Source organism: Rhinopithecus roxellana, chromosome 12 (assembly GCF_007565055.1).
Source record: "Rhinopithecus roxellana isolate Shanxi Qingling chromosome 12, ASM756505v1, whole genome shotgun sequence".
Classification (NCBI taxonomy): Eukaryota; Metazoa; Chordata; class Mammalia; order Primates; family Cercopithecidae; genus Rhinopithecus; species Rhinopithecus roxellana.
Genome location: NC_044560.1, coordinates 130,366,991 through 130,384,945, shown reverse-complemented (window position 1 = coordinate 130,384,945; position 17,955 = coordinate 130,366,991). Strand labels below are relative to the sequence as shown.

Below are 17,955 nucleotides of genomic sequence, written 5' to 3'. Positions count from 1 at the left end.
ATCCCTCTCCCGCCCACTCTGCCCCCTTCGTTGTCTCTCCCCATCTCTGTCTCTCGCCATCCCTCCATCTCTCCCTTTCTGCTCGGCCTCGTTTTGGCTCTTGCTGTGTGACCTTCACTCGTCCTTCCTCAGCTGCAGTTTCCACAGAAACCTCCGGCGAGGCGAGGGAGGGCGGGGACAGAAGGCGGACCCACCTTTCTCCAGCGCCATCAGCCCTTCAGCCTCTCCCACCCCTGCCGGCCCGCCCACCCCCCAGTCTACTGAGATTCCTCACTTCCTCTCTTGGGGGCTGGGGAGGTACATTTTCAACAGAAACACGGGGGTCACAGTCAGTTGAAGATGGCCTCGTGGATACGTGCACACAGGATCACAACGTCACTGAACCACCCCGGCCCAGGCACACACTCGCCACCCCAGGCACGGCCACACTCAACAGCTCACTGGCCCTCCCCTCCCCCAGCCCCATCTGCTTTCTGTCTTTCTGTGTCACCGCTTCCGGTGTCTCCGTGTCTCCAGATCCCTACATTTGTCTCAGGGTCTCTGTCGCAGCCTCCCTCTGTCCTGAGAGAAGGTCAGTGGAGAGGGGCCAGGTGCTGGAACCCCGGCTGGCCTGCAGCCTGTAGGCAGGGCCGAGGGTGGAGAGAGCATGGAAGTAACCATCGAGGCTCACTCCGGTTCTCAGCAGGTGCCCCGGGGACCCAAGCCTCCAATGCCCTCACACCCCCAGGAAATGAGAGCCGGTATCCCCAGTTCTGGGGTTTTGTTCTTTTTTTTATTCCAACAGGGGCTGAGATGTGGCAAGGGGAGGGATGGGGGCCCAACTGACCCCCTCCCTGGGGGGGGGTCTCATAGAAATTCCGAGGTTTCTCCCCCCAAAAAAGAGAGGAAGAGAAGAGTGGAGGGGCACCAGGGGACACCCATCTGTCCAGAGGCCCTCCCCACCTCCAGAAGCGTGGGGGGCTGCGTCAAGTCTTGGGGAGCCTGAGCAGTTCCAGAATGGGGTCCTCCCCGCTGACTGCTTTCCGCTTCCCAGAGCGGCCCCCGAAGTCCCCAGCCCCTGGAGTCCTCGGTTCCTGCGCCCCTCTCGCCCGCGGCACCCTCTTGCGAGTCCACTGGAGGGCGCAGGCGGGCTCCAGAGCCGGGCCTCGGACTTCACCAGGAACTAAAGGCAAAATCGTGGCGTCCGGGGCGCCAGCGCACAAGTCCTGTCCCGCGCCCGCTGGGGGAGCGGGGACTGCTGGGGCCTGGGGCAGACCCCGTCCCTGCGGTCAGTTCGGGCGCCCGAACGGCCCTGCCCGTGATCACTCGTGCTCCGCCAGCTCCCGGGAACCGGCGGGGCCAGGCCGCGGCCGGGGCGGGCTGGTGGCTTCCGTGGGGGCGCCCAGGCTACGCGGGGGCGCGCCAGCCCCCGAGGCCCGCAGCGCCTGGATGCGCCGGCACTCCTGGCAGACGCGCACGTGGGTGCAGGGGGTGGGGGCAGCGGGTCGGGCTCCGCTGGGGGGTCCCGGGTCGTCCAGGAGGCGCTGCGGGCCCCCGTGCGCGCCGCCCGCATCCCCGCCCGCGCCGGCCGAGTACAACTTGCCGTTGCTGAGGCGCATCTCGCGGACTGCGCGCAGCGACAGCAGGGCCCGGCTCGGGCCGCCCGGGCGCCGGCGCCGGCGGGAACGCGACGTCTTGCGGCAAGACACGGCGTGGCGCAGCTCCTGCAGCATCTCCTGGCACACCGACACCTGGGGGCGGCGCGGGCGGTCACCGTCCCGGTGCAGTCCGCCTCCCGCCTCCCCCAGCTCCTCTCCACACCCCACTCCTCCTCCTCCTTTACTCGGCCGGGTCTTTATTCCTTCTGCCCTCGCTTCCCTTCCCACTTCTCTTCCCTTTATCCGCCCCCGTGTTTTCTGCCTCCCCTCTCCACCTCTCCCTTCCTGTCTCCCCACTTATCTCCAATGTCTCCATTCTTCTCTGCGTGTGTTCCTGAATCTGCCCTTCACCTTCCACCTACGCTCCTCTCTTTCCTCTGGTCTTTTCACTCTAAATTTTCTCCAGTTCTTCCCTCCTGATTTCCCATCCTCTGCCCCTCATCCATGCGTTCATTATTGCAAGGCATATTTACCCGTGGCCTGCTGTGTGCCTGGCACTGTTCTGGACACTGGGGATATATGGCAGAGAATGAAACAGACATAAGTCCCAGCCTTCGTGGAGGTTATACTCAAGTGTGCAGACATAAGATAACAAACATTAATGTAGTATGCTGGGCGCAATAAGTGCTTTGGAAAGAAAATCGGGAAGAGGCCTAAGGTGTATGGGTAGGGAGTGATGATGAATTCTGAGACAGGGCAGTCAAGGAAGACCTCACTGAGAGAAGGATCCTTAAATAAAGACAGGGTGAGCCACGTGGAGACCTGGGAGGCCAGCATGCTGGGCAGATAACCAGGCAGGGCTGAAGTGCCCAGGTGGGAGTGACTTGGCACGTCTGAGGCACTGCAAGCAGGTCAGCGTGACTGGAGGGCGGCGTGCACAGGGAAGACAGGGAAATGAGGTCAAAGGCGGCTGGCTCTGCTAAGGCCCAGAAACCATTGGAAGGATTTTTGGCTTTCATTCTGACAATCAGAATGGAAGAGTCAGATGGGAGTCATTGGAGAGCTGTAGATACAGGACTGCTGTGTTTTCACAGGATCGCTCTGGAGCTGTGTTGAGAACAGATTGTAGGGAGGCCAAGGGTAAGAGCAGGGAGTCCGTGGAGGAAGCTACAACAATAACTTGGGCAGGAGATGGGGGTGGCTGGACCAGAGCAACCTGAGAAGGGGCTGGATTCTGGACATATTCTGAAGGTGGAGCCAACAGGATCTGCTAAGAGATCAGGTACGGGGCATGGAAAAGAGGGAATAGTGAAACAAAAGTCCAATATTTTGGCCTGAGCCACTGGAAGGACCAAGTTGCCTCATGGGTGGGCAGAAGCCCAATGTTGGACACATTGTGTCACGTGCACACCTATCAGAAATCCAAGTGGAGATGCCAAGTGTGGAGCTGAAGTTGCAGACCTTGGCTTCAGGGGAGACACATATTTGTGGGTTAAGGCAGGCAGCCCTCAAGATCCCACCTCCCACATCCATACCCCTGTGTAATCCCCTCTGACAGCGTATCAGAGCTGGTCTGTGTGACCAACAGAATTAGGCTTGGCAATTGCACATTCTGCTTTCACCTTGCTCTCTCTGATTACTCGCCCTGGGGGATCTCAGCTGCCATGGTATGAGGACACTCAAGCAGTCCTTGGAGAGGCCCTTGTTTGAGGAACTGAGGCCTCTTGCCAACTGCCATGTGAGTGTATTCATCGTGTTTTTTATTTTCTGTGTCTTAGGATGTTTTGACACTTTAAACATCTTGCAGGCTGGGGAGAGACTACCCCTCCCAGAACTAGCCAAGCCTTAGAGATAGCAGAGAGCTCAGCTGCCTTTCATGTGCAAAGCAACCAATCCTGAGTCTATACCCCCAACCTCCCCTTTTACCTAACTCTCACATACCAAGCCAATATTCTTCCTGCCCTAAATCAACCCAGGGGCCAGGTACCAGATAACTAGGGCCAGCCCCTATAGCCCAGAGTCCACTGACATTATTCAGACTGGTCAGTCGTAAGCTGTTTCCCCTGCCCTGCCTTGCCTTTCCCAAGGAAACCCCAATAAAGGCTGTGGGCTGCTGGTTCCTGCTTCTAGTGTTTCCCTTGTGCCCCCTTCTCCTGGGAAATGTTAAGGAATAACAATCATTTTTCTTTCTTTTTCTTTTTGAGACAGTCTCACTCTGTCACCCAGGCTGGAGGCAGTGGTGCGATCTTGACTCACTGCAACCTCCGCCTCCCAGATTTAAGTAATTCTCCTGTCTCAGCCTCCCGAGTAGTTGGGACTACAGGTGTGCACCACCACGCCTGGCTAATTTTTGTATTTTTAGTAGAGACAAGGTTTCACCATGTTGGCCATGCTGTCTTGAACTCCTGGCCTCAGGCGATATGCCCTTCCAAAGTGCTTGGATTACAGGTATGAGCCACCACACCTGGGCAAAAATCATCTTTCAATGAAATTGGTCTCTCCATGTTGTCACTTGGCTACTTCCAGAAACTAAAATCCCATAGGGACATTTGGGACAATGAGCCATCTTAGAAGGGAACCCTCCACCCCTTGTTCAGCCTTCAGACCACAGCAGTCTGGTCAAAAAACATGACTATGACCTCACCAGAGACCCACGGCAGCCAGAAACATTCAGCTAAACTGCTCCCAGGCTCTGGACTCACAGTAACTGTGAACCAATGGAAGCTGGCTTTTTAAAGCTGTTAAGGTCATTTGTTATGAGAGCAATAAATAACTAACACAAGAGTCACCAGCACATAGGGGGTCTTAAGAGCCATTTGGCTGGTGGGATCACCGAAGGAGTAGAGAAAGACCGAGAAGAAAAGCAGTATAAGGACTGAGCCCTGGAGCCCCACAACAGAGGCTGGGGAGAAAGAGGAACCCAACGAGGGAGCCTGGGAAGGAGTGACCAGAGAGGTGGGAGAAGGGGAAGAAGGGGCTTTGAGGATTGAGAGTGACTGGCTGTGCCGAAGCCCATTGCTACCTCACATAGATTAGGCCTGAGACTGGGAATTTCAGACGTGGAAGTTGGTGACAAGAGTGGCTTCAGTGGAGTGGCAGGGACAGATGCCAGACTGGAGTGGGGGCAAGAGGAAATGCGGGGAAAGAAGAAACTGGAAACATCAGGGAGACCCCCCACCGCTGCCAAGGCTGTAAAGAGAAGGGGAGAAAGTGGGTGGTGGCTGGGAGGGAAAGTGAGGTCGGGAGAGGGTTTCTTTAAGACTGGAGAAATGACAGCACATTTGTATGTTGGTGGCCTGAATCCAATAAAGAGAGGATAACTGATGCTGCAGGAGGAAAGGAGAGACTTGCTGGAGGGATGTCCTTGGAAAGGCAACGTGGACATGGGTGGAGGGCACCTTTACTAGCAGCATGGACAGCTCCTTCAGAGGAGTCCTCGCGCCAAGCGCAGAACACTGGCAGGCAGCTGGATGCAGAGCCAGGGTCTGAGGAGTAGATGTAAGGTCAGCCGCTGGATGTGAGGAGGGGAAGAAGGGCTGGAGGCTGACAGAGAGAGGGGAAGTGGGGAACCAGCAGTCCAGGGGTGCAAGAGCACAAATGGGTCTGAAAATGCAGGGGTGTGGCTGGGCAGCCCCCAGGGACATGGAAGCAGCCCTCCTGAACACGGTGTGGGACCAGACCAGGGCTATGTCCCCTTCAGGTTCCATCATCTACTGTTTCCTCACCTGTTTCTCCTCTTTTTTTTTTTTTTTTTTTATTTGAGACGGAATTTCCCTCTGTCACCCAGGCTGGAGTGCAGTGGCACGATCTCAGCTTACTTCAATCTCCACCTCCTGGGTTGAAGCGATCCTCCCACCTCAGCCTCCCGAGTAGCTAGGATTACAGGTGTGCACCACCACGCCCAGCTAATTTTTGTATTTTTAGTAGAGATGGGGTTTCACCATGTTGGCCAGGCTGATCTTAAACTCCTGACCTCAGGTGATCCACCCGCCTCGGCCTCCCAAAGTGCTGGGATTACAGGCGAGTCACTGCACCTGGCCCTGTTTCTCCTCTTATTTCTTCTTTTCTGCCTCTGTGGCTCCCCACATCCTGTCCCTCACCTCCTCTCCCTGCATCCTCATCATTCCCTGTACCTACTTTCCCTCCTGTTCTTCCTCATGCGCTGATTCTCTGGCCCCATCAGCTCTCTTACTTCCCCACCTCCTGCATTCCTCCGTCCTTCTCACGATCCCCACCACCCTCCAGGTATGGCTCCCAATGCCACGATCTTCACGTACCTCAGCCCCTGGGGGTCCCTGTTCCTGCCCATCCCCACCTCCAGCCTCCTCACCTCCTCGGACTCTGCTGACCTCCGTGTGGACCATATGAATTCCATGACCGCCACGAAGACAGCAATGATGAGGCCACAGATGAGTACAACAAAAATGCCGCCAATGTTCTCCATGCCCAAACCTGGGGGGCAAAGGGAATTGGGGAGTCACGGAGTCGGGGCCATGTGGGAAGGGGGCTGGGAGGGGGCTGTGGGAAGGGGACACCACATGCGGAAGCTGACCTTTAGCTCGATGGTCCTCCTCCTTGGGGCACCGGCCCCCCTCCCACCACTTGCGCTTCAGGATCTCCAGCCTGTTGTTCTCCTGAAGCTGCAGGATGGCCAGTGTGATCTCATCCCGGAACGGGGAGCCTGGGCGGGCACATGAAGGGCTGGACCAGCCATACATCGGAGCCCCGCAGCCCTGCCCGCCCCAAACCCCAAACTGTGCCCTCACTACAGCCTTCCCCCGCTTCCACCACGTGCCCGGGGTCTTCCCCGTGGCCTCCCCTCCCTCACCCACCCCCACCCCACCTAGTCTCCTCTCAACACAGCAGCCAGAAAGACAGTGCTAGGAAGAGTCAGAGGCCACGCCTTTCCTGTGCTCAGGACTCTCCGTGGCTTCCTGTTGCAAGCTCCTCCCCTCAGCCACTCTGAGACACCCTCACCCGCACGGCTCTCAGCTCTAGCCCCACCAGCCTCCTGGCTGCTCCCCAAATCCATCACACACAGTCCTGTCTTAGGACCTCTGCCTCTGCCTGGAATGTTCCTCACCGCACTTCATCCAGGTCTCTGCTCACATGCTGGCTCCCCAGGGAGTCTATTCTGATGACTTTATTTAAAATGGCACCAAGCGCCCCACTCCCTGTCAGTGTCTTCCCCTTAATTTACTTTGGAGCAGCTGTTACCACCTAACACTGTATTATATGGCTATGTGTTTATCATCTGTCGTCTGCAGCCCCGTCAGGGTATCACAGCATCCAGTACAGGACTTGGTATGCAGTAGGACACCAGACGAATCCCCATCCACACCTCTCCCTGGACTACCTCTTCTCCCCACCCTCAAGTCCTGCCCTTAAGCCATCCTTGGGTTTCAACACCCCACACACCCTATTCTATACTTATTTCTTCATTGACTAAGATACTTCCTGACCATCTACCACAGAACCAGAGACATGGGCAGGTGAAGGTGATTAATATCTGCCAGGCACCAACTGTGTGCCAGACCCTGGGTTTATTCAGGTCTTATGATGATCCTGTGGGGCAGGTATTCCCACCTGAGGCAAGTGTTTCTGAATGAGGAAAGCGATACACTTGCTTAAGGCTGTGCGCTGAGTCAGGGAGGAAACTGGGATTTCTTTCTTTTTTTTTTTTTTTTGAGACAGAGTCTCACTTGGTTACCCAGGCTTGCATACAGTGGCATGATCATTGTTCACTGCCACCTCCACTTCCTGGGCTCAGGTGATCCTCCTACCTCAGCCTGTAGCTAAGACTACAGGTGCATACCACACCTGGCTAATTTTTAAATTTTTTGTAGAGACAGGGTCTTGCTATGTTGCCCACACTGGTCTCAAACTCTTAGGCTCAAGTGATCCTTCTGGCTTGGCCTCCCAAAGCACTGGAATTATAGGCATAAACCACAGTGACCAGACAGAACTGGGATTTGAATCCAGGTCGGTGTGACTCCTGGGCCTGTCCTCCAAGCACCAAGCTACACTGCTTCCCTGGCACCGACTCACCTACAAAGCTGCTAAGATCTGGGGCAATTTGCTATGCAGTAATAGATAACTAATACAGATGTCATCAGTACGTGGATGATTTTAAAAGCCAAAATGCCAAAATTTGGTGACAATTTGGTCGTGATTTCCAGCACTGAGTCCTGGAAAAACATGTCGTGGGCCACGTGACGTGGCTCATGTCTGTAATCCCAACACTTTGGGAGGCCGAGGAGGGCGGATTACCTGAGGTCAGGAGTTTGAGACCAGCCTAGCCAACATAGTGAAACCCCGTCTCTACTAAAAATACAAAAATTAGCTGGGCGTGGTGGCGGGGGCCTGTTATCCCAGCTACTCGGGAGGCTGAGGCAGGAGAATGGTGTGAACCCAGGAGGCAGAGCTTGCAGTGAGCCGAGATCATGCCACTGCACTCCAGCCTGGGTGACAGAGCAAGACTCCGTCTCAAAAAAAAAAAAAAACAAAAAAAAAAAAAACAAAAAAAACAAACGTGTCCTGAAATGTAAATAGGCAATACAAGTCTCCCTACCAGATCCCTTCATCCTTCCCATCCATCTTACAAGCATTTTTCAAGCACCTGCTCTGAGCCAGGCTATAGGTTTTATGCAGGAAATAGAAAACAAATAAGACCAGGTCCTCACCCCCTCAAGGGGCCCTTGAGGGAAGACAGCAAGCCCCACCACCCACATATACTGAATTGTACACACAGTCTCACTGAATTCTCCCAATAGCTCTGCGAGGGCTGGATTGCTGCTAGGCCTGGTTTTGTAGGTTGGGGGCACAGAGCCTCAGGATGGTGGTGTCACCTGTCCAAGACCATACAGCCAGGAGGCCACATGCGACACACCCAGCCTGCCTCGGGGGTGCCTGGCCCGGTCCTGGGCCTGCTCACAGGTGGTTTCGGATGCCCATGGCCCCGTTGTGTTCCACACCACGCTGTGCCGTACCCAGCGGCATGCCGATGCCGTAGCCCTTGGTGTCGAGGAGTCCCCCGATCTGGGTGAGGTTGCAGTTGAGGCGCCGGTGGTACTCGTTCATGGTGGACTCGAGCAGGAAGGCATAGCGGGAGTTGAGGACGCGGGCGATGCCCTCTTCTGTGCTCTTGACGAACACGCTGGGCTGCTTCGACTGCATGTAGTTCCACATGCGCTGGTACGTTTGGTACCGTGAATTCTGGGCAGGGGAAGACAGGGGAGGGTCTTTCCAGCTGCTTCCTTTCCCCGAGCCCTCCCCGTCCTCCAGGAAGTCTCCCTCAACCCAGGAGAGTTCAAGGTGATCAAAGGAAGACAGAAAGAGCCAAAGCAGAGGAGAGAGATGAGACAGACAAACTGTCCAGGCCAGGTCCAAGGCATCCCCACAGCCACTGCGCCCACCACCCACCTGGGGGCCCGGTGAGTGCACCTCCACCTCCTCCCCCTTAATCCTCCAGCCAGTGACCCCTGCCCAACTGAGGCCTCCTTTAGACCACTAGGACCTCCCTGCCAAGCTTGCTTTCCTTTTCTTTCTTTTCCACCACCCCAAAATACAAAGGATCAAGCACTTTTCACCTTGAAGGGCCTTCCCTTCTGTCAGCCCATATTCCTGGTCCCGACCCTTCCAGCAGCCTCCTTGATCCCATTTGGCCCATATGACATTGACATTTGATACCACATATGCCTCCCTGCCCTCATTCCCCAGTTCCCTAGCCAGCCAGCTGCAATCCCTATGACAGAATGTTTTCTGCTCCCCAGCCTCCAAAGCTGCTACTGACAGTCAGTCCCTCTGACCCAGGAGACCCTGCCCAGACCTATCCTGAGCTGCTTTGCATGGCGGGGATCCCAATACCATGCCCAAGAGGTTCTGGTGGCCCCACCTGGAAGAAGGTCATGGTGGAGCCAGCATGGATGGTGCCGTACTCGATGTTGGTCTGATCTGCCAGGTCATCGGCCGACTCCACAGGCACCTCCATGCGCTGCACGGTGAGGAAGGCGGCCAGGTTGGCCGTGTAGGAGGAGATGATGATCAAGGTGAAGGCCCACCTGAGGGATGGGAGGGGTGAGCCGAGGGGTGAGCCATGGGCTGGAGCCACCCCTGCCACCCTGCCCCCGTGACCATGCCCCCCATTGGTGGTGCCCCTCCCAAGTGACCCCAGCATCCAGAAGGCTCAGTGATTGCTGGGTGCAGAAGCAGGGAGTGTGGATTCTGAAGCCAGACTCCCTGGTTGTAAATATTGCATCTGGAGATTTCTACTTCCAGATATAAAAGAGTAAGATGGTCTGGAAATACCCTCCCACCATAAACAGCTAAAGAGCTGGATAGAATACAGGAAACTTTTTTTGTTTGTTTGTTTTGAGACGGAGTCTCGCTCTGTCGCCCAGGCTGGAGTGCAGTGGCGTGATCTCGGCTCACTGCAAGCTCCGCCTCCCGGGTTCACTCCATTCTCCTGCCTCAGCCTCCTGAGTAGCTGGGACTACAGGCACCCGCCACCACGGCCAGCTAATTTTTTGTATTTTTTAGTAGAGATGGGGTTTCACCGTGTTAGCCAGGCTGGTCTTGATCTCCTGACCTTGTGATCCGCCTGCCTTGGCCTCCCAAAGTGCTGGGATTACAGGCATGAGCCACTGTGCCCGGCCTGTTTTGTTTTTTTGGTTTGTTTTTTGTTTTTTTGTTTTTTTGAGACAGAGTCTTGTTCTGTCACCCAGGCTGGAGTGCAGTGGCATGATCTCGGCTCACTGCAAGCTCTGCCTCCTGGGTTCACACCATTCTCCTGCCTTAGCCTCCCGAGTAGCTGGGATTACAGGTGCCCTCCATCACGCCCGGCTAATTTTTGTATTTTTAGCAGAGACGGGGTTTCACCATGTTGGCCAGGCTGGTCTCAAACTCCTGACCTCAGGTGATCCACCTGCCTCAGCCTCCCAAAGTGCTGAGATTACAAGCCGTGAGCGACCATGCCCGACTAGGAAACTATTTAAAGACATAAGACAATAGACATTGTAGAACTGTGATTCCTGAGAAGAGAAACAAAATGAGTCTTCTTATTGTCCAGGCTGTTGGCTGGATTTAATTTATAGGAAGAGAAGCCCAAACAGCCCAGCAATCCTGCTGAGTTGCAGAGATGGAGACTGGCGCAGGCAGGCCAAGATGGCTGCAATCTGGGGGACAGAGTGCCTGAGAGGAGGGAGGTGCGAAGAGAGAGAGGGTTCAGAAACCGGTGGTCCCCTTGAATCCTTGACTGAATATCAATCTGTGCATGCATGGGGTGAAACTCTGTGGGGCTGGACAAGAGCAACTTTCAAGGAGAGAATAATTCTTAGAGTTCACACAGGGCTGAGAGCCTTTTGAGTTCCCTCCAGCCAGAGTAGAAATATTTCATTGAATATATGAGACATTCAGTAGAGTCCCAAAAGTTTAACATACTAGAAATAGGATTGTTAGCCCTAGAATAAAGGCAATGCTAAAGTTGTCCTAAAAGAGTTTAAAAACAGGCCTAGAAGGATCAAAGTAATTCACAAGTAACTAGATTCCAGGAAAAGTCTCTAATACACTTTAGAGAAATATATTCAGTAATGTAAACAATGTCTGTTATGTAATTTTTCTTTTTTGAGATGGAGTCTCACTCTGTCGCCCAGGCTGGAGTGCAGTGGCACAATCTCAGCTCACTGCAACCTCTGCCTTCCAGGTTCAAGCATTTCTCCTGCTTCAGCTTCCTGAGTAGTTGGGATTACAGGCACTCGCCAGCACACCTGGCTAATGTTTGTATTTTTAGCAGAGATGGGGTTTCACCATGTTGGCAGGTTGGCCTTAAACTCCTGACCTCAGGTGATCTGCCCGCCTTGGCTGCCCGAGGTGCTGGGATTACAGGCATGATCCACTGAGCTTGGCCTATTACGTAATTTTTTTTGTTTGTTTGTTTTGAGACGGAGTCTCGCTCTGTCACCGAGGCTGTAGTGTGGTGGCACGATCTCGGCTCACTGCAAGCTCTGCCTCCTGGGTTCACGCCATTCTCCTGCCTCAGCCTCCCGTGTAGCTGGGACTACAGGCGCCCACCACCACGCCCAGCTAATGTTTTGTGTTTTTAGTGGAGACGGGGTTTCACCATGTTAGCCAGGATGGTCTGGATCTCCTGACCTCATGATCCGCCTGTCTCAGCCTCCCAAAGTGCTGGGATTATAGGCGTGAGCCACCACACCCAGCCTATTATGTAATTTTTTTTTAAAAAGACCAGGTTGGGCAGGGTGGCTCACACCTGTAATCCCAGCATTTTAGGAGGCCGAGGTGGGCAGATTGCTTGAGGCCGGGAGTTCAAAGGACAACCTGGTCAACACGGCAATACCCCATCTCTACTAAAAATACAAAAATTAGCTGGGTGTGATAGTGCACGCCTGTGATCCCAGCTACTTGGGAGGCAGAGGCACGAGAATCGCTGGAATCCAGGAGGGGGAGGTTGCAGTGAACCAAGATCACCACTGCACTCTGGCCTGGGCCACAAAGCAAGACTCATGTCTCAAAAAAAAAAAAAAAAAAAAAGACCAGGTAAACAAAGGTGCAGGAAAATGTGACCTATAACCTATAACCAAGAGAAAAATCACTCAGTTGAAACAGACCCAGAATTAACATAGATGATGATGGAATTAGCAGACAAGGACATGAAAACAGCTATTATAAATATATTCAGAATGCTCACGAGTCTAGAGAAAAACATGAACATAATGAAAGGAACAGAAGACATAAAAAAGAAGTGAACAGAACTTTTAGAGAATGAAATACACACATCTGAAATAAAAATTTTACTGAAAGGGATTACACAGATTAGACACTGGCAGCAGAAAAGCTGAAAGAATTTGGGCAGGCACAGTGGCTCATGCCTGTAATCCTAGCACACTGGGAGGTTGAGGCGGGAGCATCACTTGAGGCTGGGACTTTGAGATAAGCCTGGTCAACATAGCCAGACCCTGTCTCTACAAAAAAATAAAAAAATTAGACGGGTGTGGTAGTGCCTGCCTATAGTCCCAGCAACTTGGAAGGCTGAGGTGGGAGGATCATTTGAGGCCAGTTTAAGGCTGCAGTGAGCCTGATCGTCACTGCACTCTAGTCTGGATGACTGAGTGAGACCTTATCTTTAAAAAAAAAAAAAAAAAATTCCCAGCACTTTGGGAGGCCAAGGTGGGAGGATAAACTGAGTTCAGGAGTTTGTGAACAGCCTGACTAACATGGCGAAAACCCGTCTCTACCAGAAATACAAAACTTAGCCAAGTGTGGTGGCGCATGCCTGTGATTCCAGTTACTCAGGAGGCTGAGGGAGAAGAATTGCCTGAACCTGGGAGGCGGAGGTTGCAATGAGCTGAGATTGTGCCACCATACTCCAGCCTGGGCGACGGAGTAAGATTTTGTCTCAAAAAAAAAAAAAAAAAAAAAAAAGAAAGAAAGAAAGAAAAAGAAAAAGAAAAGAAAAAAAGCTAGGCACAGTGGCTCACGCCTGTAATCCTAGCACTTTGGGAGGCCGACACAGATGGGTTGCCTGAGCTCAGGGGTTCTAGACCAGCCTGACCAACATGGAGAAACCCTGTCTCTACTAAAAATATAAAATTAGTCGGGCGTGGTGGTGCATGCCTGTAATCCCAGCTACTTGCAAGGTTGAGGCAGGAGAACCGCTTGAACCCAGGAGGTGGAGGATGTGGTGAGCTGAGATCGTGCCACTGCATTCCAGCCTGGGCGACAAGAGTGGAAATCCATCTCAAAAAAAAAAAAAAAAAAAGATTAGAGAATTTGAAGACTGCAATAATCTATCCAAAATAAAGCACAGAAAGGAAAGAGTGACTGAAAATGAGCACACAGCCTCAATGGCAAAAAAAATCTGATGAAGTAATGGCCTACAACTTTTCAAATTTGATGAAAACCATAAACTTGCAGATCTAAGCTCCATAAACCCCAGGTAGGCTAAACACACATATTTATAAAACACACCAAGACACATTCTAATCAATTGCTGAAAACCAACAATAAAGATAAACATCTTAAAAGCAGCTAGAAGGGGGGAAACAAATTACATTCAGATAATCAAAGATAACATGGGTGCCAGTCGACTTCTTGTCAGAGAGTGTGCAAGCCCAAAGACGATGCAACATGCTGAAAGAAAAATCAAAACAAGCTGTCAACCTAGAATTCCTCAGCAGGCAAAAATATCCCTCAAAGAAGACACACTAACACATTTTCATACAAAACCAAAGCTGGGAGAATTAATTGCCAGCAGACCCGCACAGCAAGAAATATTAAAGGAAGTTCTGCAGATAAAAGAAACACACCACCAGATAGAAACGTGGATGTACCAGAAGGGGTGAAGGGTACCCTCTTCAAATGGTAGATTTGTGGGTAAATAAAAAAGATATATTCCTCACTTTCAAATTTCCTTATGAAGCATTTAGTGGTTTTGTTTTGTTTCTGAGACAGGGTCTCGTTCTGGGGTGGAAAGGCGTGAACATAGCTCACTGTAGCCTCAGCCTCCTGGACCCAAGCAATTCTCCCACCTCAGCCTCCCACGTAGCTGGGACCACAGGCATGCATCACCATGCCTGGCTAATGTTTCTTATTTTTTTGTAGAGATGAGATCTCGCTATGTTGCCCAGGCTGGTGTTGGACTCCTGGGTTCAAGCAATCCTCCCACCTCAGCCTCCCAAAGTGTTGGGATTATAGGCGTGAGCGGTGCACCACACCCAGCTGCATTTACTGTTTAACACACACACACACACACACACACACACACACACAAACCTAATGTATTGTGGGGTTCATAAGATATGCAGAGCTCAAAGGATGGGAGGGTGAGAGGAACATATGTTGTCAAGGTCTTATATATATATATATATTTTTTTTTTTGAGACAGAGTCTTGCTGTGTTGCCCAGGCTGGAGTGCAGTGGCGCGATCTTGGCTCACTGCAAGCTCCGCCTCCCGGGTTCACACCATTCTCCCACCTCAGCCTCCGAGTAGCTGGGACCACAGGTGCCCGCCACCATGCCCGGCTAGTTTTTTTTGTATTTTTAGTGGAGACGGGGTTTCACCATGTTAGCCAGGATGGTCTTGATCTCCTGACCTCGTGATCCACCCGCCTCGGCCTCCCAAAGTGCTGGGATTACAGGCTTGAGCCACCGCACCCGGCAAGGTCTTATATCTTATGTGAAATGGTATAATGTTACTTGAAAATATTTTGTAATAAAGATGCGTATTGTAAACCCAGAAAACCACTAAGAAAAATAGAACAAAGAAGTATAGTTAACAAGTCAAGAGTAGAGATAAACAGAATCTTTTTTTTTTGAGACGGAGTCTTGCTCTGTCACCCAGGCTGGAGTGCAATGGCCGGATCTCAGCTCACTGCAAGCTCCGCCTCCCAGGTTTACGCCATTCTCCTGCCTTAGCCTCCCGAGTAGCTGGGACTACAGGCACCCGCCACCTCACCTGGCTAGTTTTTTGTATTTTTTTAATAGAGACGGGGTTTCACCAGGTTAGCCAGGATGGTCTCGATCTCCTGACCTTGTGATCCACCCGTCTTGGCCTCCCAAAGTGCTGGGATTACAGGCTTGAGCCACCGCGCCTGGCAACAGAATCTTAAAAATCCCAACAGGCCAGGCACAGTGGCTCATGCTGTAATTCCACACTTTGGGAGGCCAAGGTAGGCAAATTGCTTGAACTCAGGAGTTTGAGACCAGCCTGAGCAATGAAGTGAGATCCTGTCTCTACAAAAAATCAAAAAATTAGCTGGGCATGGTAGAGCGCACGTATGGTCCTAGCTACACAGGAGGCTGAGGCAGGAGGATGGCTTGAGCCCAGGAGTCGTATTCGTGCCACTGCACTCCAGCCTGGGTGACAGAGTGAGACCCTATCTCGAAAGAAAAGAAAAGAAAAAGTCCCAGTAAACCCTCAAACATAGAAAAAGAGGAAAAGGGGAACAAAGAACAGATGGGACAAATAGCAGGTTGGCAGATTTAAACCTAACCATACCAGTAATTACATTAAGGGTAAATGGTTTGAACCAAGGATTGGCTAACTATGGCCCACAGGCCAAATCTGGCCTGCTGTCTATTTTTGTACAGCCCCATAAGCTAAGAATGGTTTTTACATATATATAGTATATGTATATGTACATACATATATACATATATGTATATATACACATATACATATACTATATATATGTAAAAACATATGTATAACCACTCCAGCCTGGACAACAGAGCGAGACTTCGTCTCCAAATCGGAGTCTCGCTGTGTCGCCCAGGCTGGAGTGCAGTAGCACGATCTCAGCTCACTGCAACCTCTGCCTCCCAGGTTCAAGCAATTCTCCTGCCTCAGCCTCCCAAGTAGCTGGAACTACAGGCACACACTGCCACACCAGGCTAATTTTTTGTATTTTGGTAGAGACGGGGTTTCACCTTGTTGCCCAGGCTGGTCTAGAACCCCTGAGCTCAGGCAATCTGCCCGTGTTGGCATCCCAAAGTGCTAGGATTACAGGCGTGAGCCACCACGCCCGGCCGGTTTTCACATTTTTAAATGGTTAAAATGAAATCAAAAGAACAGGCTGGGTACAGTGGCTTACACCTATAATCCCAGCACTTTGGGAGGCCAAGGTGGGTGGATCGCTTGGGCCCAGGAATTGAGACCAGCCTAGGCAACATGGCGAAACCCTATCTCTACAAAAAGCCAGATTTGGTGGCACGTGCCTGTGGTTCCAGCTACTCAAGAGGCTGAGGTGGGAGGATTCCTTAAGCCTGGGAGGTTGAGGCTGCGGTGAGCCAAGATTGTACCACTGTACTCCAGCCTGGGCAACAGAGAGAGATCTTGCCTCAGAAAAAAAAAAAAAAAAAAGGAATATTTTATGACACATGATTTATATAAAATTCAAATTTCAGTGTCAGTATCCATAAATAAAGTTTTATTGGAACACAGCCACACTCATTCATTTAATGTATCATCTACAACAGCTTTTATACTATAATGGAAGATTGAGTAGCTGGAACAAAGACCATATGACAAACAAAGTCCAAAATATTTACTTAGGGCCAGAGCAGTGGCTCATGCCTGTAATCCCAGCACTTTGGGAGGCCGAGGCAGGAAGATAGCTTGAGGCCCAGGAGTTCAAGACCAGCCTGGGCAACAAAGTAAGAACTCTCTCTCTACACACACAAACACACACACACACACACACACACACACACACACACGTAATAATAATAATAATAAATTAGCCAGGCATGTAGTCCTAGCTACTCAGTAGGCTGAGGCAGGAAGATCCCTTGAGCCCAGGAGATTGAGGCTCTAGTGAGCTATAGTCACACTGCATTCCAGCCTGAAGACAGAGCAAGACCCTGTCTCTAAAAAAATAAGGATAAAGATAAAGATTTAAAAACATCTTTACTTAGAGAAAATATAAATGTTTGAGGTGATGGATTTCCCAATTACCCTGATCCCAGCATTTCAGGATGCTGAGGTGGGAGGACTGCTTGAGCCCAAGAGTTTGAGACCAGACTGGGCAACATAGTGAGACTTCATCTCCACCAAAAACAAAAAAATTTAGCCGGGTGTGGTGGTGCACGCCTGTGATTTTGATTCCAGATACTCAGGAGGCTAAAGTGGGAGGGTCACTTGAGTCTGGGAGGTTGAGGCTGCAGTGACCTGTGATCACACTACTGCACGCCAGCCTGAGTGACAGAGCAAGACTCCATCTCAAAAAAAAAAAAAAAAAAAAAAAAAAAAAAAAAAAAATCACCTGTACTCCCAAAAATATGTACAACTATTGCATAGAAATAAAATTTAAAAGAAAAATTACTGGCCAGACATGATGGCTCACACCTGTAATCCCAGCACTTAAGGAGGCTGAGGCGGGTGGATTGCCTGAGCTCCAGAGTTCGAGACCAGCCTGGGCAACATGGTGAAACCGTCTCTACTAAAATACAAAAAAATTAGCCGGGCGTGCTGGCGTGCGCTTGTAGTCCCAGCTACTTGGGAGGCTAAGGCAGGAGAATTGCTTGAACCCAGGAGGCGGAGGTTGCAGTGAGCTGAGATTGTGCCATTGCACTCCAGCCTAGGCGACAGATCAAGAGTTCATCTCCAAAAAAAAAAAATTTACCATCTGGCCCAATGCAGAAAAAGTTGGCCAAACCTTGCTCTAAGGCCTAAGCGTACATTGTTTATAAGAAACACACTTGGGGTGGGGCATGGTGGTTCATGCCTGTAATCCCAGCACTTTGGGAGGCAGAGGCGGGTAGATCACTTGAGGTCAGGAGTTCAAGACCAGCCTCGCCAACATGGTGAAACCCTGCCTCTGCTAAAAATATAAAAATTAGCTGGGTGTGGTGGCATGTACCT

At 51.5% G+C, this 17,955-nt stretch overlaps 1 protein-coding gene across 2 annotated transcripts in view; it reads right to left on the bottom strand.

Annotated features, from left to right (window-relative positions):
- Positions 1-745: 745 nt before the first annotated feature.
- GRIK5 (glutamate ionotropic receptor kainate type subunit 5) overlaps positions 746-17,955 on the bottom strand; it is a 75,335-nt gene continuing 58,125 nt past the window's right edge. For both annotated transcript variants that reach the window (XM_030942690.1, XM_010358984.2), the window contains exons 16-20: positions 9,472-9,637; positions 8,567-8,792; positions 6,130-6,258; positions 5,908-6,029; positions 746-1,730 (exon numbers count right to left, since the gene is read on the bottom strand). In XM_030942690.1, the coding sequence (XP_030798550.1) occupies positions 1,302-1,730; positions 5,908-6,029; positions 6,130-6,258; positions 8,567-8,792; positions 9,472-9,637 (1,072 nt within the window). In that variant the 3' untranslated portion in view covers positions 746-1,301. The remainder of the gene's footprint in view (positions 1,731-5,907; positions 6,030-6,129; positions 6,259-8,566; positions 8,793-9,471; positions 9,638-17,955) is intronic.